General features: G+C 39.4%; 1 protein-coding gene across 3 annotated transcripts in view; it reads right to left on the bottom strand.

Annotated features, from left to right (window-relative positions):
* The window catches only part of SLC25A13 (solute carrier family 25 member 13), a 104,711-nt gene that overhangs the window by 34,463 nt on the left and 48,373 nt on the right, over positions 1-21,875 (bottom strand). For all 3 annotated transcript variants that reach the window (XM_039549981.1, XM_039549980.1, XM_039549979.1), the window contains 7 exons: positions 14,934-15,073; positions 8,282-8,428; positions 6,609-6,747; positions 5,692-5,785; positions 5,339-5,423; positions 3,065-3,149; positions 2,452-2,610 (listed from right to left, as the gene is read on the bottom strand). In XM_039549981.1, coding sequence (XP_039405915.1) covers positions 2,452-2,610; positions 3,065-3,149; positions 5,339-5,423; positions 5,692-5,785; positions 6,609-6,747; positions 8,282-8,428; positions 14,934-15,073 — 849 coding nt within the window. The remainder of the gene's footprint in view (positions 1-2,451; positions 2,611-3,064; positions 3,150-5,338; positions 5,424-5,691; positions 5,786-6,608; positions 6,748-8,281; positions 8,429-14,933; positions 15,074-21,875) is intronic.

Here is a 21,875-nt window from a genome sequence, read left to right as displayed (position 1 = left end):
CTTATCTGAGATGGTGGTTTAAAACATGGTTTCCAAGTTTGGAAAAAAACAGTGATACAAGAAAGAAAAATCAGTTCACTTAGTTGGACAGAAATATAAGCCTTGCATTAAAAATATCATCCAAAATGGCTGAGTTCAGAGTGGGGCTTATAATTACTGCTTGCTTTCTTGAAGTCCATCATGAAAAAGAGACCACTTCTCTAAATGTTTCTAGTACAATTTTTTAAAAGTTTTTGCATCTATTCAGCTAAGAAGAAGTCTGCCAATGATTACTCCCTCCTTCAAAACCACCCACACTGACTTAACCCTGAACAAATCACAGTTGAAGAAAGAATTGCCGTGACCAATGAGTAGCAAAAAGTAATGTACTCTGTAGTGTGTCCTACCTAGTGCAGGATTCAAGACTAGGAGGAGATGACTCTTGCTATACATTTACTGCATTACATTGGGTAATTACACTAACCTATAAAATGCTCCTTTCAAATTTTCTTGTCCTCTCAAGCTTAACCGGAAACTTTGCTCTGCACTCAGCTGCTAAACTTTCTTCAACATCATCTCCTTGGAAAGTAGGCAATGGTCCAAATTTACAGAACTGCACAGAGGGAGCTCCAGATTTTTAAGCAGTTTTCTCTATTTGTCTCTTTAAAAAGAGCTAAGTCAGGATGCTCTTTAAGGAGAGAATTTGTAGAAACGCAGGTCTCAATTTGCCTCTAAAATTATGGTGCTCTACTGTATAATCCAGAAATTAGATTATTGGCCTGGTCTTAGAAGTTCAGCTCCACCAAACTGAGATTTCACTATTCAGTATTCCTTAGAAAACTGAAAAGTAGTAAAGACGATGGGGGATGGAAGGACAAGCTATACCAATGAAGTTTCCCAACATTCCCTAAACTTGGCAATGAAAAAAATCACTCCAAATTCAGGACAAACAAATGGAGTTAAGAACATGCATTTATGACATTTCTGAGGGTTTTTTGGTTTTTGGGGTTTTTTTTCCAGGTGAAAAAAACCACTGTCCTTCAGAATTTCAATAAGACATGAGGCGGCAAGAGTGGAATTCTGCTTATTTATTCTTTCAGGATGCTGGAAGAAGCAGACGAAAATTTGCAAGGAATACATTTGGTTCTTTAGCTAGTAACTGGGACTTTTGAAAGATTTTGATTGCTATAAATCCTTACAAAATAGAGACCATGCCAGTACTCTTTATTAAATTATTATGTCTACTCCAAAAATTGTCTCAAACAGAGCCTTCCCCATCTCCAATTGTGCTGAAATAATTACAGAGTCTGTATTTTGCAGAAGAGCTACTTAGCCAACCTCTAGTAGCTTGGGTCGTATGTTACAGTGTGCACACCTATCACACCACCTAGTTTTAATGATGTTTCCCACATTGTTTTATGAACTGTTACTATTTTTTAAGGTACACATAACTTTGCCAGTTCATAACAATATGTTACCAAACTCCTCTGTTCCTCATTCCTTACTCAACTGCTTTTAACAAGTTATTTCTTTCATTACAATATTTCTATTTTCAAAAATGAAAAGAAGATTCTAAGCAAGCTGGCTGAAAATGAAATAATGCAAATTTCAAATTCTACCCTATCAATACGGCAGAGGGGGATAGAAGATCTCAATAATTGTGACACCAGAAATGTAATTTACTTTAACTCTGTGACAGAGAAGAACTGCAATCTCATGCTGAGGTTCCTGATTCTTTATGACTTCTTCGAGGTTACCTGAACTGACACCACTGATGCCACAACCAGGGCAAGGATAAAACGAAAAAAAAAAAGCCACCATTTAACTGCAGGCACTTATCCAAGACAGCCAAAGTGAGGATGATTTACATCCGAAACAGAATCAATAGCTTTTGGCGCTTTCTCCATTGACAAAGGCAGTTTGGAACAGGTAACTTCTTAACTTGGTTACATATATAAAGCTAAGTGGGATGAAACCCAGCAAATCACTCTCCCTGACTCCACAGTGACAACCTAAGAAAAGGTATACATAAAACTTGATAAAGATGACTATTTCCAATGATAACTGAAGCAAATGCAATTGGTACACAGAGACTTTTTTGTCTCAAAAGAAATACAACAAAAAGTATTCCAAAGAACAAAAACCCACACATGATCTAACTTCTTACCAAACAGGACAAAACACTCTTGGCACTAAGGACTGCTAAGGAAATGAAAATTTTACTAACAATATATACTTGCTGTAGGAAATTGCTAATGTTGCCCTATGGCAGATGAGGAGGTAAAGGACAGAGAGGTCCTACAGAAATGTTCTCATTACAGTGAAGTTTTAACTATTGAGAAGTTTGCAAATCCTTCCCCTGTAAGAGAGAAGAAGCAAAACTGAAGTCTGAGCTAAAAAGACTTAAAAATCCAGTCACACAAAACTCTTAATAGCATCTTATCATTAGTATATAACACCTTTTAAACTTACCTCGATAAAGCCCAAAGAAACCTTCATAACGTAGCACTTTCTTGAAGCAATCAAAGCTGTTTTTATACATAAGTTCTCCCACAAAAGAGCCTGTAGAACGCTGGTTTTGCATGCGAGTTTTTACTAAATCAATTGGGTAGACTGCAGTGGCTCCAACAGCTGAAAACAAAATCAAGATATTAGAAAACATGATTTTGCATTTGCACTGTTTGACTGCAAATGTCATCTTTCATATTTACATCTAGCATATCAGTTGTATCTTTTTTCTTCATGATATATTTTGGATACATTAAACTACCACAGCTTTAACCAAATGCACTTTCCAGTCCTACCTCATTATTAATCTGATTTTCCTGAAATTTGTCTGGGGACAAATCAGATAGCAATGTCACCTGGAAACTGCAACGGCTCATAAATTCCAAAATTCTTGTAGACCAGATGATCCTTTCCCCTTCAATCTTACAGTCATCCCATCCCTTAGACACAGCTCCAAAGGAAAGTCTGAGAAACCTTCCAAACTTAAATGAGAGGCAGAAGGGAAAGAAGGGCAAAAGAAAAGAAGAAAAAACCCAAACAGTGAAGATGAATATTCTTTTGCTCAGCCATGACTAACCTCCAGCAACTGAACCAAGGGCAAACCTGTACGCTGATTCTGCAATCTGGATGAGAACAGGTCGAGACACATCGCCTGAAGCTTTCTGTCAAGGCAGGATTTAAAACAAAAGGAAAGACAAGAAAAATAATCAGAACATCTCATTTCCCGAGAGAACATTTCATGATCAGACAGATATAAGTATATGGATACTTGGAAAAAATCCCTCAGTACACCAGAGATTTTGTTCTCAATTATTATTTCTTTTCCACTGAATTCTAAGTGTCATATAAGGCAGCCTCTTCAGATTGGAATAGCAAAGAAAACAGACTGATACTACAACAAAATTATACAACTCTAAAATCAATGGTCTAAATGTGGTCTAAATGAGGGCTTACATATTGCCCCCTTAAGTCATTAATTTTCTACAGCTAAAAGCAACTCCAGCTTGGAATTTCTTTCTACTGTCGCCAAAACCAGGTATACCTATTACTTGCCAGGCTACCAAAACAAGTATGCAAGCATTGTTCACTCATACTAGCTAAAGGAAAATAAGGTTCCATGAAGCACCCCCACAACTTCATTTTGCTCACAGTCTATGAATGCTAGATTCAACCCAACGAAAAATAAATTTCAAAAGTGCTCCAGATTTAAAATTGCTATCTAATGAAAGAAAATAATAAAGAAAACAAAATTTCCGCAGGGGCGGGGCATTCAGTCTTCCATACTTACTATCACTTTTTGCAATATGTTATTTTTAGCATACTGCAAGTAAAGGAACAAAATAAAAATATGGAAGGATTTTCCTGTGTTTATGTTTTAGTTTATTCCCATACAAGTGGAGTTATCCAGAAAACAGATTGAAGATATCAATGTAGCTGAAAATCTTTCCAGTCTCAGCATCAAACAGCTGACATTAAAAAGGAATTGGGTGGAAAAAAATGAAAAGGTAGAACACATATACAGAAGAAATTGTAAGATTTAAGCAGGTTCATATGTCCTTGCCTCTTAGAACGCAAATCATGGTAGCTGAGACAGTGGCCCCAAAGCAAAAACTGAAGAAGCTGCTACTTTCATCACACATTTTTGGCTACCTTTTACTGCCACCTATTGTAACTTATGTTACTTGATATTCAGACCAATGCAAATACTTTTAACTCCTTTAGGAATCTTCTAGGAAAAGATGGTGAGCTTTGGGAGCCAACTCATTTGAATTCATCCCAGCATCATCACCATTTAGTCGCTGCTCAAACAAACAGCAAACCACCACCCCAGATACTGTCCTGGAGAGGCGGTGGGGGTGTTCACATGTAGGGGAGGCAGGAGAAGAAAAAAGAGAAGCAAAAGAGATGCATGTGTACACACACACATACACAGAGGCCTGGCTTACGGCCTGGCAGTCCTAAAAATGTAGCCTGGATCAACTCATTGTGGTCAAACTGGCGTCTCCGCACAGACCCAGAGCAGGAAAAAAGAAAACCAACAAAAAACCCTTAAGTCTCACAAGACACAAAGTCAAGACTGCCTTAAAATAGAGATGGAAAGAAACAGAAAGGTTAGTTTTAAATCTATCTGTATAGAAACTTGTATCAATGAAAATACAAATATGATAAAATAGTATGAAAACTAAAAAATCAACAGGTCTGACATTTAAAGAGCACTCCTATTTCTTTTTGCCTCAAAACCAAAAAAAAGTCCATTTGCAGTTATACCATTGAAAGTAAATATCCTTTAGGTTTTGGACATGCAGTGAGTATTAATACTTTTACTGAAACTGTGATGTTTCTATTCTAAAAGCTCTCCTATTTTGATATTCAGCAGAGCATAAAGCAAAGCAGAGAACACTGTGAAGCCAGGAACATGCATGTGTGTTCAGAACAAGGGCTGCCATTTCATAGGCTAGATGCTGAATTTCACCATCCATATATGAAGTAGGAAGTCTCTTTCCCTCATCAAAAAGAACACAGGGCAATGGAATCCCAAAACACAAACACCTTAATTAGGTATACATCTAATATTTACTGAATGGCTGGATGACACTCCTGTATCTTTTATCTTTCCAAAGTAAATTACATTTGACCCATCCAAATGCAGCCCAAGAGGAAGGGGGCATAGAAAAGAGGTGGAGTGAACATGACACAGGTTAAAAAATAAATTCTAACAACATGTTACTCCTCACAGTTATTACAGAACACAAGAAAAAAGCAACTTACATTACAACACCGGAAGAGGTTGGCTGTCTATTTGCCTAGCACTGGAAACAAACAATAGCAATGTACTGGCTTCTGTTCTTACCTGCCTCTGAGCCTCAGCCAGGTTGTAGGGCAACGTCCCTTCCTCCAGAGGAGCAATTCTTTCAATATCAGCTAACGTCATGCGCCTGAGAAAATTAATTCACATTAATGTTTGCTTAGAGGTTGGTTTTCAGATCACTAAAAGATACCTGCATGTGGCCACTACGCTACACTCTCCTGTTCCCCAACACCACCTCCCGCTCCAACAGAGGAGAGGGAGAGGAGAGGGAGAGGGAGAGGAGAGGAGAGGGAGAGGGAGAGGGAGAGGGAGAGGGAGAGGGAGAGGGAGAGGGAGAGGGAGAGGGAGAGGGAGAGGGAGAGGAGAAAGAAGGGGACAGATAATTCTCCACCTACCCCCGTGGCTCATAAAGGTCTGCTAACTGAAACAAGATGTCAACTTCCATGGGTGTAACCTGACCAAATTTCTGGGCTGCCAAAACAAACTCCTCTGAAACAGAATAAAAATACAGAAAATAAAATGCAATCAAACCAGAAGAAATAATCCAGAGCACCCCAAATTTGCTCTATATTTTAGTATAAAGTAGAAGACACTTGTTGGGGCAGGGGTGAAAGGGAAGTTACCCAAAACAGAAGTGTTCCTGTCACTACATAAATGTGTGCTTTAAATGGTCTGTCCTTCATGCAAGTAAGTACAACTCTCTGGTCTTAAAGCTTAGTGCTACCAGCAGGATTTAGGATATTTGACATACGGTATCAATCGGCTGCAGGTCAGAGGGAAAAATATAAAATAAAAAGCAAACAAAGAAAAAACCCCAAAACAGGAGTCAAGAGATGTGGAACTTTTCATGCATAGTCCCAGTAGGCCGCATTAATGAAACTCTGGTGTTGCACAGGGAATTCTCCATAAAAGTGGTTAGATATAGCAGATAACATCTTGTTCCAAGCTTGTAGATCAGCTTACTGTGCCGCCAATACAAGTTTATGGAATTCTTCAACTACCCTTGAAGGTCACTTTAATAGGCTGCCAATTTGGCAGGGGTCCTAGGAAGTTTTTTAAACTTTTAAATATCTTTACATACTTCCCGCACCCTGCCCCCACCACAAGTTTACTACGACCTTTTTCTGATTGAAACAAAATGAAAAAGCTGGAGGGTGGACTCCGACAGGACTGTACAAAACTGAGTGGCAAACCAAGGAATGCTAACGAGGCAGGCTTCCCCCCCCAAATTGATTTAAAAGAATACAGATGAGGTCTTTCCCTCCATTCAAATGCCCAAGGAAACTTCCAGACTGCAAACATTTCTACCAACCCTTAGTGACTTCCACATCTTTTCTATTTCCAGCCAGAGTACTGTAGATCTTTCTAATGAGCTCCATGTTGTTAAGGAGAGAATTAAATCCATTAAAATAGGAAAAGCTGACCTGATGGGAAGTGGTACCTCCAGCAGCCTAGAGTACAGACAGTAAAAGAAGAAAAAAGAGAGTGTTACAAAACTAAAAAAAACCCTTGAAATAAAAGTTTTCGAACAATGTTATTTTACAAGAGTGACAGTAGCACAGGCTTGCTTTTTAAAAAAACCCCTGCAAAATAAAGAACTTTAAACTATGAAAGATTCTTATGTTACTGAAACTAATCATGACCAGAATATAAAACTCTCCCCACCCTACAAACCTAAACAAATACATATGCAGGATTATAACAACATAACCAGTAGTAATTTACAAAGTTCAAGTTTCAGTACTGCTTCAGTTGGAAATGTTTCATAAGTTGGTTTATATCTAGTAATGAGGAAATCTACTTCTACATGTAAAGCATATTACTATATAGAAAATTTCAACAAAACCAAAACATATTCTGTAAAAGGTCAACTGAAACCTTTAAATTCACAGGCATTTCAAGTCATGGAAAACCAGCAGTAAGCTCTCGGGCTTGTATCAGGCAGTCAAACATAATGGGAACAATAAGGTTCGAACAGTCACTCATTTTCAAATGAGAACTGAGCTTAAACCTCTGTTTTAAAGTAGTGTTGGATCTGCACACAGAAAAATGACTGGATCAATTCTCTATTTAAATTATAAGATCAATGATCAAGCAAATTTCTGAAAAAATATGCGTAAGCTTGCGAAAATTTAACTGACCTTGAGGGATAATCAAAAATCTTATGTTTTATGACAGAGGATATGACCCAGGAAGGCTGTTAACAGGACTGTGAGGGAACCATCGAAAAAAGTACCAGATCTCACTGTCAGTCCCTAAGACTTCTGGCTATCCTTTTTGCTGCATGCATCTTCTAATATTCTGGTCAGAGTTTGGAGTTCTCATCACCTCACATATCCCCCTGAAACTCTCCCTTGCAAGTCAAAGCAGAACAGATCTTTAAGCAGATCTTTAAACCTGAATATGGCCAAGCTTTAGAGTACTTCGAACGTGCTGCTACAAGTTCCCAAAATTAGAAACTGTGGTCAAAACCAAATGTACCTCTTTCTTCAGTGAAATTGCAAAATTGCAGTATTTAATTCAGTTTATGCACTCCAAACTATGACAATATACTCTGAATGTCCTTGGCTGATGTTCCAGTTCATACATTGTCCCAGGTACTTGGAAATTACACTCAGGAGCTTAGAATTTACATTACAAAGCAAGGTCTTTGAGGATGATGTCCTAAGTGGGATGTAATGGCATTCTGAAGTATTTGACACAGTCTACTATGATGGAATGGCTGGAAAAAGGCAAACTCTGCATCTGTAGGCCATAACTAAGGTCCATCTACATGCTTTGTCTTTTGTCTCTGGAGACCAAGAACATTGAGGATATACATTCTGCTATCAGAGTTAATTTTCATATGTGTCGATAATAACCGCTAGACTTCAAAACATGCATCCACAAGCTGGATTAGGTGTCATACAGCAGTAAAGGTACATAAAAAACAGAATCCCACAGCTGTATCCCAGGTCTGCCAGCTGGGATACCAGAACTACTCACAGCTACTAGACATTCTTCTACAAATGGTGTCAGCATGTGTGGCCGGATAGTGACCATAATGTCCCTGAAGTCCATAGCTGTGACTCTTCCAGATTGAGCATTGTCTCTCTGTACAAAAGCCTGTTTTGCATGTTCTAATTGTATCTCCTGCAAACATATGGGGAAAAAAAAGTTACGTTCAAAATCGTCACCTTAACAGTTAAATTTAATGTAAGTAATGCAATCCTACAAGACTTCTCATTCCTAACAAAACACGACTACGGGTAATCTAATGTTAAGTGGCTATTGTATGTATATAGTATGTAAATTTCAGCCTTTTCTAGCAGGAGCATATATGGTCTCTATCACTGACCTCAATACCTTGGACAACATCATGATTTCTTTGCTGCCTGGACATTATGTCATGCAATTCATTTAACTGAGAAATGGAGAACCCATACCAACACACCAGTGCAAGTAATCTCCCACTCATGAACATTAAAGTGTTCCATGATGTGCATTATCCAGTTTATTGCACGTATCACAGCAGGTCAAAATACTTTCTGTAAAAGCACTCACTACTCCTTGAATGAGGACACTGAAATCATCAGAGATTTCCATGTAGACACCTACTAATCTGGAAGGGATTCCCTCAAAAAGCATCCTCATTTAAAACATAAAGTTATTTGTCTACAAAAGACACCAGCAGTTTAATTTAGAACTCCTTGTATCATGACTGATTAAAGATCAGTTCTCAGTATTTCAGCAGTAGTAACAGGCATAAACATTATCTGATACAACCACCTGATAATGTCATTTTGTGATTCAAATGTACTACCAAGAGAAAAAAGGAGAAAAAAAGGTATATAATCTCTCAGAGCTGAAAGTCCTACTGTGACCTTCACCCTTTCTTCTTAAATTACTGTTAAGACTACTTTCCTTTTTTTTATTTAAAAGGAACAATCCTGCACAGATGTAACTTGTTATTACATACGAATGTTTGTTGAGTTCTACAGGTTTGTAAAAAAAAGAAATACCTTTGGTGATGTAATCAGACTTCCCAACCTGTATTTTTTAGGTGAATGAAGGAACACAAATCACTGCCGTGTCTTTCCTTTAAATTTCAAAGATTATAAAAACTTCTTCACTGGAAATACAGTGCTTATTTTGAATACAGATTCATAATCAGTTATTCAGAAAATGGAATCAGAGCAAAACTATGTCAGCAATACTAAGCAAGTCTTGCAGTGGATCATGACACTCTCCAACTATTTCCATTGTATTTGCAAATATGTGCCTTAAAATACATATTAATCCAAGACTCAAGCTAGTCAAGAGTCACCATCATGATGTATTCTCAGTAAATATGATCTCCTGTAAGCTGATATTTGTCTCACATCAGCATTCAAGGAAATAAAAAGTGAAGGGCAAAAGGCAAATTCAGACGGAGTAGAACCGGACCTGCAAGAGGCCTGCAGATGCCATCCCTCCCTCCTTCTATTCACTCAGTTCACGTGGCCACTCAAGCCATGCTTGTCCTTTTATTTCAGCCTTCTGACTGCCAATTTTGGTCCTAATTTCTAATTGCAACACTGTACCCTGACCTGAAAGGTATGATGAAAACCTCCTAATATATTAGGCAGAGGGAGGAAAGGGTTGGGGGGAAAAGACTGGTCAATGTTTCACTCACAGAACTAATCTGAAATTTGTTCTTTTGATGGGAAACGCTCCTGGGGGTTATAATTTGAAGTGGTACAATTTCAGTTCGGCCACGTTTTCTTTACATTACAGACCCCCATGTTGAGGTGTTACAATTCAGCAATAATACTCACTCTGGCTGGATGCAGCCATGCAAGTTCCTACTTCACTCCAACTGAGACTGTAATTTCAACAGAAATTTGGAAGGAAGCAATTTTGGAAGGTTTATGGTGAGATGAGCACAAAAACACAAAAAGACTTAGTCAGCTTGAGGCAGGCAACTACTTGGGAGGCAGAGAGCTCTGCAGAGGAGTTTGGTATAATAATGCTTGTATCCTAAATACTCATCACTTAGCAGGTAGAAACGTGGGAACAAATGAATAAAAACGTTTGTCATTAAATGGAAGCACTACCAGAGAAAAAATAAATTGTATTTAGCAGAAGGATTACATGGGAAACTGTGAATATTGCTTTCTTCTTCCCTCACTCAATTTGTTTTAACCGCTGAAACTGCTGGCAGTATTTCATTGGCAGAATCCAGCACTAAAATGCAGTAAAAAAACCTGGACACCACCTGCAGAAGTCCAATCTGTTCCCATCTGTGTACACCCATTAGTGAGTCTGGAGGTATTGTACCATTGGTGAGACATTGTCTGACAGTGATGTCTTAGCCACAGAACAAAGCAGGGCTCGTGCTCCAAAGAGGTGCATCAAGTGCGTGTTTCTTGTCATCATCCAGCTAACTGCAAAAAGGCTGCTACTACTACAGTTGAGAACAAGCCAAAACACCCTATCCTCTCCTTGCTAACATGATTCTTTCCAATTTTCTTGGTAAACTGGAACCCACTAGAGAGAATTATCCCACTTGTTAAACACATTGTCAAGGTCTTGGCGCTGCCATTTACCCATCTTTTTGTCAGACAGAAAAGAGCCATTTAGCTGTAGACAAACAGCAAGACAAAACTGTGAATGGGATGATGTCAGTCTTCTGAAACTCCCTATTCATACCTCCTCCTTAGTTCAGAAACTAAGTTCCAGTTCAAAATGGTTTACGAATACTGCACATAGACAAGAGAAGACTGACCTCAGGAAGGGAGAGACTTTTTAGGCTACGGAGACTCTTTAGGTTATTTTGAGCAGAGCTACACATTTTCCAGTTACACCAGGAAGAAAGAAGCACAGGGATCTTCAGCCACATGACATTCTCAAACCATGACCATGGATGGAAGCAGTATGGTACACAAGAACACGCAGATGATCACATGGTAACAAACCATCTCAAATCTAAATTTCAGACAAACCTACAAAGTCTGTTACCAACAAACCAGACATACGTCACTTTTCTAATCACTGCACCATGCATATCAATGCAATAAACTCCTTAAAGTGTTTACCTCAAAAGAAAGGCTATACATTCCCTCAGCCTCCATGCCTGAAAGCTGAGACAACTCACAGCACAACTATGTTTCAAAAGGAGTTTCAAAATTGCTACTAGCAATTTATCAGAAAATTCTTTATGAGATGTTTGTAACATCACCTTTGTTGTGTATATGCAGCTAATATAAAGAATACCACCTTAAAAATAAACTGAAAAACAATAAAGCAAAGCTGTAGTCTTCAGAGATGCTGACTTGCAGTAATTTTATTGTTGCACCTATTTCAGTCCCATATTGTTTACCTAGACAGACTAAGGTTTAAAGAAATACAATCCTCATTACTTTGCAATACAAATTACACTTCCTAAAGAACCTTCTCCAACTAGACTTTCTGTAAACTTAAGATATACATAGAAAACAAGCATCTTCCTTGATGCTGGAAGTCCAGAATTCCCCCAGGCAGAATAAGACTCTGTGAAAAATTAATTTGTACAGCATGGCAGGCATGCTGGCACCAGATTCTAATGAAATTATTTCCTATCTAGAGATTTTAACTCAGCTTTCACTTACTCCAGCTCATTAAAAGCTTCTTTACCTTGCACTTAGATAGAAATTTATATTTGCATTCCATCCCAATGTATCTACAAGTCATCAGATACAACACAATCTTTGCCACTGGAGTAGATCCCAAGGTTCAATTATAGAGACTACTACTTCATCAACTAATATGCTGGGCATAAGTAAATTCCCAGGCAATACAGAATCGGATTTACCAGGCCCACATATGTTAAAATTCATTGTGTGGAATAGATTTTACATGCTGAGAAAGGGGCTGATTTTGCTCTTCGTAAGGCAGACTTGCCACTTAAGTGATGATGGAACATGACCATATGCAAACAGATAGAGATATGATGGGTATATAGTACAGGTACACAAGCTAATTTTAAGCCAGCAAATGAGCAGGGTAAAACAACACACCCTGAGCTCTAGGTTGATGCAAATAGATTGTTAACTGTATTAGAGCCAAGGAGTTTGGAGGCTATACTTTCAGGCATCTCTGTTACTACAGACAGAAAAAGTGCTGGCAGGATATAAATATTCAGAATCCCATATAAACACTTCTTATTTAAAGCCACAAGAGATCTATCTTGTCCATGGATAAAATATACTAATGTTATTTTCCAAATACCTTGAGCTTTGCCAGAAGTGATGATTAGTCCAAATGCTGCAACAGATAATGATCACGGAACAAGTTTATGTGACATAATAGGACCCAATGTAAAGGAATTTGAATCTAGCTAGATTATTCCATTAAAAGTTGCAAATTGCATTGTACTTACAAAGCAGTACCTGAAGCACCCTACAGAACCATCTGGTCCATGTTAAGTGCAGTGTAAACTGCATTCACACATCAGGAATGCAGAAAGGTAATTTGGTATCCACTGTGGTCTCCTGCTGTCTAAGGTCCAAGGTCTAGACATCAGACCAAGAAGACTGACTCATGCACAGGCAGAATGTCAGAAGGAAAGACTGAGTACCGAAGGTTACAGAGCTTAAAGGAAGATTTCCATGCCTGTGAACAGCAATGCTCCACTTAGTGCCGAAAGCCATTTCTGTGCCCAAACTTCAGCATCTGTAGTACAATGCTGCAAGGCAAGAATCAGCAGGGAAACTTACGTGATTTACAGTTTTAGAAAGTGGGTAAACAGATGTACCCAATTACTGTGACTGACTGAGCATCCTAATAGACTGTACTGATAACAGGCAGCTTCAGAAGTCTTAGGACAATTAATTTATTTGAAAATCCTTCCTGCCTGCACCAATGCTGAGAGTATCTTTATTAGCAGTATTAGAATTTTTCCTGAGTGCATCTCACCTCTCCAGAGACACCCAGAATTGTCATACTTATTCTCCTGGTTTATGCTCCTCCTCCTGTGTTTCTGACCTATATGGATCATCACCAGAAGGGCTGGCTGGTTCATGAGGACCACTGACATCCTCCAACACAACCAACTATCCCCAAATATCATCCCATCCAAGAAAAGTCCTTTCAGATAAGTAAAGAGGAATATCCCTCCACAGGAGGAGAAAGCCTAATAGTTAGGACTAATCTCCAAAGTTAGAAAACTCCTGCCTCAGTGCTTGCTTTTCCTAATTCAAGTTAAAAACACAAAAGAACCCAAAGAAAGAACTCAAATATTCTAAACACCAGCCTTAAGATTACAAGCTCTTTTAGGTCTCTGACTCTAACCTCTCAACTTCTCTCACAACCCTTACACACACACTTTAAATGGTGAAAAAGTGTCCTGTTTTTATTCTGAATTTTTCAACAGGTTTTCCTCAGATGTCCAAACAAATAGACAAATGAGGCAAACAGGACTGGTACTTTGTTAAAACTGTGACTTTAAACCACCAAAATCAGGATACATATCTGAGGCTCATTCTGTAGTTGAAAGGAGATACCAGAACACATTGCCAGAGGCATTTTTTCCTAATAAAGTAGCACATTTGCTTTTTCACTCAAAAGAGGTTCTGATTCCTATTTCTGTCACAAAACTGGTTTATGTCTTAGCTACTTAGGAGTTACAATAGTCAATACAAAGCCTAAGGGAATACAATTTAATCATGTGATACCTGACGTCCTCTTCATACAAAGTTAATTAGGCTCTGTTCTACGAAGTCAATTTGAAACATTTGTCTCAATAGCATTATCTTAATTATTCCTCATCAAAATGATACCACCTCCTACTGTGAACTAACATACTTGTGTAAACAAGAAAAAAAGAAACCTTGCAGTCTCGAAGCAGGTTCCCATTTTAAAACTCTCTAGTGTAAATACTAATACAGGCATTAAGTATTCAGGAGGAATACAAATAAGAAACTCACGTGTTTCACCTCTTTTCCTACTGAAGACTATTTTACAGTACTGCTAAAATACAGATAATCAGTTTATTTTTTTATTAGCATATTTTACTTCCTGTAACAAAGTACCTTGTATGAATAGTATGAACAGCCACGAATTACTTGCAAAATAGTGCTTTATTCATTATATACAAGCAAATTTTCCCTAAGATAATCCTAATTCAAAAAAGATCAAAAGTAAAGTGTGTGGAAATGGCTTGTAAAAAATATTATTGGATATCAGCTCTGAATTAAATATATGTTTAGTAAACATGCTGTTTACAGACAAAAGTACTTGTTAATATGAGTCTGGCAAGTTGAGTCCAAAATGTTCAGTACTGTTATTTAACATTCTTTGACTCATAGATTTAAAAATACAGGAGATTTTCAGACATCGAAGTCTAGGTTTTTAATCTCATGTCTATGGCTACACAACAGTGTAGAAATAATCACCTTCTGCACACAGGTGCAAAAACAAAGGAAAAGGAAAAAACCCCAGCTAGCCTGAATGAGCAGTTTTACCAACAGCATATCCTATTTACCAGCATACTATACAAGTCCAGCACTCTGACTGTAAAAGCCTACACTTGGTATATATTTCAGCTTTGCTACCAGCATGGTATTTGGCAAATTTGCAAACACTTTGATTCTTGCATCCTTCTTATTACTCTTGACAAACCATACTGTATTAGACCCACCAGTAAAAACTGAGTGAACTCCGCATATGTTAGGTGTCTTTTTCTATCCTTTCCAAAATGCAGCTGTACGAACTCTGAATTCCAGTTAAAAGGAATGTGCTGATGAATAGTAGTCTGGCCAAAAACTTGCTTAGCATCCTCTGGGAAGAAAAGAAAAATGTTCATTTAGTAATAAAATAAAATAACAATAGGGACAAACATATAAACAAATATGATATATTGTAACAGGAAAGCAATACTGTTCATATAAATTAGTAACATAAAGCAAACCTAATGTTTTTGTTTCCCCAAATCATCACCCTCACAAATAGTTTCTGAATAATAGTTTTATTCATGAAGTTTTATACCCACAGCATTTAATTAAAAGAAACTCAGATATTTCAAGTTTTGAATTCAAACAAGGAAAGATTAAAATTAAAAGACAATTTATAAAAAGATGACTAAAGCTAACTGATTTTCAGCATATTCTTTTCAAGCTGCTAACAATGAAAGTTTTGTGTCACTGTAATTCAGGCTTTTGAATTTTTCCCAGAGTTCTCCACATTCAAACAAATCAACTACAAAAATACCATTATTTCAAGATCCACTTTTCTGGAGTTACTGACAGAGCAGTCACAAACAGGACAGGGGATGTGCAGAGACACGGCAGGCAGGAACAAAAACTTGTCACCAGCAGTATGCAGACTTTAAGCCTACATCTCTTCTAGGAGGAGGGGGGCAGCATGACAAGTATGATCACAGCTAAATACAAGCTTCATAGTTAGTAGTCACAACTGGGCAACAGGCTTGGCAGACTGGTAATACACAGCAGTTTCCGTGAAGAAGCCACTATTTGATACACACCAAATTGTACAGTAGTAAGGACCCTACATTTCTGCAACTAGACTGCATATACTGTAACTAATGAAAACACTGAGATCTGAGCAAGTACTTGTCTCAAAGGACAGTGCCCACTTCAATGTGACAGTTTGGTCTCTGCCAAAAAAACAGGGCAAAGATATCCTCTGAAGACAAGCTGAAGGCCAGAGGTTCCCAGCTGCTATATGCCTTCCTAATTGCTGTATGACTCCTTCAGCAACTCAAGCGAAGAGCCAGATCTTGTCTCCTGCAAGTTCCTGTGAGCATGGAGAGATGGTTCCCAGGAGTCACTCCCTACCCCCAGGCTGGGCCAGGAGCTGGTCTGCTCCCTTCACGCTTTGTGGAAGACCAGGAGTCCAAACCATGAGCTCCTGTCTGCCTCTGCGAGCAGCAGGGCTGTAAACCAGTTCCCAAGCATGGCTGGTGCCTGGGGTAGAGGAAATCAGCAGAACTTAGTGCTTGCCTGTGTTCAGAACAAGCTGGGAGCCACCTCACTGGAGCCAGCCTCTGCCTGCCAGGCAGGACTGGGAGCCACCTTCCAGCTCATTCCAGCGCCACAAGCAAAGGTGGGAGCTGACTCCTTGGGGCAATGAGGTTGCATCTCCTGCGCATGTTGAGTTCTGGCTGATGGTTCAGTCCCTGCCAGGCAGGCACAGCAGTTCTGTTGACTCAGGGAAATCCAAGCAGGGTGGAATCCCCATTTTAGGCAAGGAAGCAGGAAAAAGTGAGAGCGAAGTGGCACAGCTGAGAGCCAGGAAGATGTCAGGAAGAGCCCAAGTAAATGAAGAAAAAAGACATAGAAAAATATGGTCACAAGGAGATGAAAGGGGCAGGTGTCTGCTGCACCGACCCAAAAGCCCTGCAGATGGTATAACCCACAAGAATAGCTTGTTCTAAAGCAAGAAGGCTTCACAGAGCAGAAATGAAACTGCAGACCTCTTCCCATCTCACAACCCAGTCAGTAGTTTCAGCTTTAAAAACACCCACTGATCCCAGGGCATCAGTGGTGAAAGAGCAAGTTGGATTTAACTTACAAACAGGAAGACTAACCCCAGTTAACCTCAAATTCATAAAATTTATAACTCCAAGTCCTAATGTCCTAAGAGAATTTTCTCCTAGCAAAGTCAATGCCCCCCAGGACAGCCCCATTGCTCATTCATGTCTTAAGCTTCACCACAGCCAGCTTGGATCTTGTCTGCCAGCATTCTCCAGGAGCAAAATTCTACTCCTGGAGAGCAGAATGGGAGAGAAAGTCTATTGGTTCAGGGTGAGGTCCTATCCCTCTACTTGAGGTCTTTCATTTAGGGTGCTTCCTACTGCCACAGCTCAAGGCACCTTGCCACATGTCACTGGAGATCACATTTATAAAGTTTCTGCTTTCTGCCAGACTTTCTTCAAAGAAGGCAACCAGCATGAAAAAGACAGCCTGTCTTTCCTGCATATAAGAGGAAATAAAGGTTGTCTCTTTCTAGCAGTGACCACTGCTTTTCCAGAGAAAGACATTCCCAGAACACCTGTCAGCTGTCTCTTGCACAGAAATCAGATGTTCGTTGGCTTCCTCTTTCCCTCTCATCCCACCTCCAGAACTTCCCCAAAGCAAGCCACTGATACTGTGTGGATGAGATTAGGAACAAATCATTGTTTACCAAAAGCTATGTTTAGGTCCAGAGTTGCCTTTGTCAAAGAAAAAAAGGTGCATTCTTACCTGATGCAAGCTAAGAGATAGCAGAAACTTAGCTAGTATAAAAGGAGTCTCAAATTTGTTTTGATGGGGCAAGGCTCCACACAGTTCTTACTTCAACTTGTTAACATATGAAAGCTGCAGAGTCTCCTTTGAATATGCCACTGTAATTTTATTTTAATTCACTGCCATACATTAGCTACCTTGAAGGAACAATGTATCCTGCTCCCTTAGCTCTGTGTCCTGTAAACCCTCCTTGGCTGGAGCCCAAAATAAAAATTCCATCTCAAGAAAATGAAACATATAATCATAGAATAGTTTGGGTTGAAAGAGACCTTAAAGATCATCTAGCTTCAACCGTCCTTGCCATGGGCAGGGACACCCTTCACTAGACCACGTTTCTCAAAGCCTCCAGGGATGGGGCATCCACAACTTCTCTGGGCAACCTGTTACAGTGTCTCACCATAGAAAAGAATTAACCTCATAATAAAGAATTTCTTCCATGTATCTAACCTAAACCTGTTCTCTTTCAGTTTAAAACCATTCCCCCTTGTCCTATCTTGTAGGCTCCCTTCAGGTACTGGAAGGCTGCAATTAGGTCACCCCCAAAGCCTTCTCTTCAGGATGGACAATCCCAATTCTCTCCCCTTTTTGTCGATCCCTTTAACCATCTTTGTTTGCCTCCTCTGGACTCGCTCCAACAGATCCATGTCCTTCCAGTGCTGGGGGTCCCTGAGCTGGATGCAGTGTTCCAGGTGGGGTCTCACCAGAGCAGAGCAGAGGGGCAGAATCCCCTCCCCTGCCTTGCTGCCCATGCTGCTTTTGATGCAGCCCAGGACATGTTTGGCTTTCTGGGCTGTGAGTGCACATTACCAAGACATGTCCGAATGTCAAGAAGTGGAAAGAATGGTAACTTCAGACTAAATACAGTGTTTAATTATTGGCATTATAAAAGGCAGAGGAACACACAACAATGAAACTGAAAACCTCATCAAGCCAATTAGGAATATAAGGTCTCTATCCAGGCCATTTGCATTCCCTTGTGTGTTTTAGAGATTAAAGGCCACAAGCATGCCTCAGAAGTTCATGTAAGTACAAATATCACTCTAAATAGCTCAAGCTAAATATGTGCACTTAATTTTTGCTATGACTTGGAAAACACAGACTACCACATTAGTGTAGATACAGTAAAAGAACCCACACGACTTGATCTCTTCACAATCGTACTGTATATTGATGTAAATATGCCTTGGCAACTACTACCAGATGCTTTTCTGACAGAATGCATGTTGGATAATACAATGCAGGCAGCTGACTGGAAGACTGCCTACTGTGCTTCTACTGATTCTTTGATGGCATGAGACATGGTATCCTCTTTGCCACTGCCTTTTTACACATACCCTGTACTTTCTTTTTGCAGCTATGGTGCACAAATTCCTATGCTCAGTGAACAGTGTTTTTCCTCTTCCCTCGCTAGGTCTCATCACCCATTCATCCACCACATCACTGACTCAAATCTCATCTGTAGTCAGATTGCCCAATTCAGACATTAAAAACCATTCATACTACAGGAAAAATTTGAAGTGTTTTAACTTGTGATTTAACCATCAAAAGGTATCCAATAATGTACCAGAACTCACTCCAAGTTATTATTCCGTTCTAACAGTATCATCTCCTAATCATCTAAGTCCATTATTAAAATAAAAAATGGGCAATGAAAAAAAAGTAGTTCTGCATTAAATCCCTAGTTGGAAGTTCAACAGCTATCCACAAGTCACTTAAGTGAATACAGCAAAACACAGAGAAGCTGTGGTGTGGTTCAGTAGCCAGGATCCATTTAAACTTTTTTTAAAAAGGAGCCTGTTTCAGAGCTACAGAGTAATTTGTAATGGAAAGGACATCTGGATTTCATGGAGTCCAGCCACCAGTCAAAGAAGGTCCAAGCAGAACAGGTTGCTCAGGGCCATGGCCAGATGAGGTTCGAATACCCCCCCATGAATTTCTGATTCAGGACACCAGGGTAAGGGAATGTTGAAATCCCAGAGGGTCATAATCAGTGGCACAGGTTCTAGCTGGAGGCCTGTCACTAGTGGCATTCCCCAAGGTTCAATACTGGGCCTAATATTGTGTAACTTATTCATCAATGACCTGGACAAAGGGGCAGATGCCGCCTCAGTGAGAACACAAAGCTGGGAGCACTCAAATACCCTGAGTGCTGTGCAGCCCTTCAGAAGGACCTCGACAGGCTGGAGAGACGGGCAGAGAAAAAGAGTATGAAATTCAGCAGAAGAAAATGTGGGGTCCTGTACCTGGCAAGGAATAACCCCATAAACCAGCACAGGCTGGAGCTGACTTGCTGAGATGCAGCTCTGAGAAGAAGGACCTGGGGGTCCAAGTGGACCATAAGCTGTCCATGAGCCAGCGGTGCCCCTGTGGCCAAAAATGCCAGTGGTGTCCTGAGATGCACTGGGAAGAGCACTGCCAGCAGGTCAAGAGAAGTGATCCTGACCCTCTAGTCAGCCCCAGTGATGCCACACATGGAATACCGTGTCCAGTTCTGGGTTCCTCAGTTCAAGAAAGGTATGGAGCAGGTCCAGTGGAGGTCTACAAAAACGGTTAGGGGACTGAAGCATCTCTTTTACAAGGAAAGGCTGAGGGAGCTGGGCCTGTTCAGCCTCCAGAAGAGATAACTGAGAGGGGAACTCATTAATGTGTATAAAAACCTAAAGGGGGTGTGCCAAGAGGATGGACCAGACTCTTCTCAGTGGTGCCAAGCAACAGCACAAGAGGCAATGGGCAGAAACTGATGCACAGGAAGTTCCACGTGAATATAAGGAAGACCTTCTTTACTCTGTGTGTGTGTCTCAGCACTGCAGCAGATTGCCCAGAAAGGCTGTGGAGTCACTCTCGCTGGAGATACTCAAAAACCATCTGGACAAAATCCTGTGCCATGTGCTCTGGGATGACGCTGCTTGAGGAGGAAGGTTAGACCAGATGACCCACTGTGGTCCCTTCCAACCTGACCCAATCTGTGATTCCATGAGTACCTCCAACAACAGAGATTCCACAACCTCTCTGGGCAACTGTGCTTTGATCCTAAACAAGTATTTAATTAAAATATCTGATAAATGGAAGCTTTAAAATCCATTTCAGAACACTGTTTAATTGCTTTAGTTTTGAAAAGGCAAAATGTTAATGCTTCAGTGTCAGGAGCCGTAACAGCACAAAATAAATCTAAAGCTAGCAAAAAATACAACCATCAGTGTGTTTGCATTGTTTGAACCAGAACTGTCAAAAAGCAAAACAAACAACAGGCTGAAGATTTTAAATACTCATTTTTAGAAATCCATGCTGTCACTTCTATCAATCTTTAAAAAAATTCAACTTTGAAACTCAATTTTAAAATAAATTGCAAGGTTCTAAAACAAATAATTGTCCCTGCACAGTCTCTAACTAAAAAATAGCCACCTTGCCATTTGTTTCTGATCACTGCATGAAACAGTTGTTTCATTTTCCCTCCAGGTGAACTGCCTGCTGATTTACAGTGGGGGTTTTTGGTCCTTTAAGTCCTGGGGACCTTCTTCTCTGCAGTGTACTGAAGTGTATGTTTAAATGCTTATTGTGCAAACAAGCATGCTGCATTCACATTTTCATCCCTGTGATTCCATTCAATTTTCATTCCTATGACATTCCATTTCCTGTGATTAAGAAGTAAAATAGAAATAAAGCATGCTTTGGAATAACTACAGACACTCTTTACACAACAAGGACCACCAATATTCCCCAAGTGAAATTTGGATTTATAAATTTTAGATTTTAAAAAGAAAAAAATGAAAGTCATTATTCCACTGTATTTTACAGCTAAGAAAAGTCACTTAACAGAACAAGCTATTAAAATCTTTACTGGGTATAGTCCCTAAGCATCTGACATATTAAATCTGGAATTCTTTCAAACTATTTATTTTTAAAGTATATTTTTCAAATTTATTTTGCAAATATGTTTTTCACACACTGTCATCATTAAGCCCAGCAAAGTTAACACAGTCTCAACACAGTCTCAAGAATTTCATGATCATCTGCAAAAGTCCACTGATCTTACAAAATAGTAACAACATTTTTGCAGAAAACCTGTCATCCTCAGCTCTACATAAAATCAATACATTTTATATATGTTATTCCTTTACACAAATTATTTGAACATAGTATAGAAAACCTGTACCAAAACCCTGGGCCTTGAGAAAAAATGAGATTACCCTGATGATATTTGCAATAGAAATTCCTGTAAAGAACATGGGACTACCTACCTCCTGCAAAGAAGAAAACAATTTCGTTTTGATGAGAGTAGCCGTTTCAATATCATGGCTAGGAAACCCCAGCACCGTACCAACCACCTGGCCTAAAGT

The sequence above is a fragment of the Corvus cornix genome, chromosome 2 (genome assembly GCF_000738735.6).
Source record: "Corvus cornix cornix isolate S_Up_H32 chromosome 2, ASM73873v5, whole genome shotgun sequence".
Lineage (NCBI taxonomy): Eukaryota > Metazoa > Chordata > Aves > Passeriformes > Corvidae > Corvus > Corvus cornix.
Note: the sequence above shows the minus strand (reverse complement) of the source record. Positions and strands in the feature narration are given on the sequence as shown.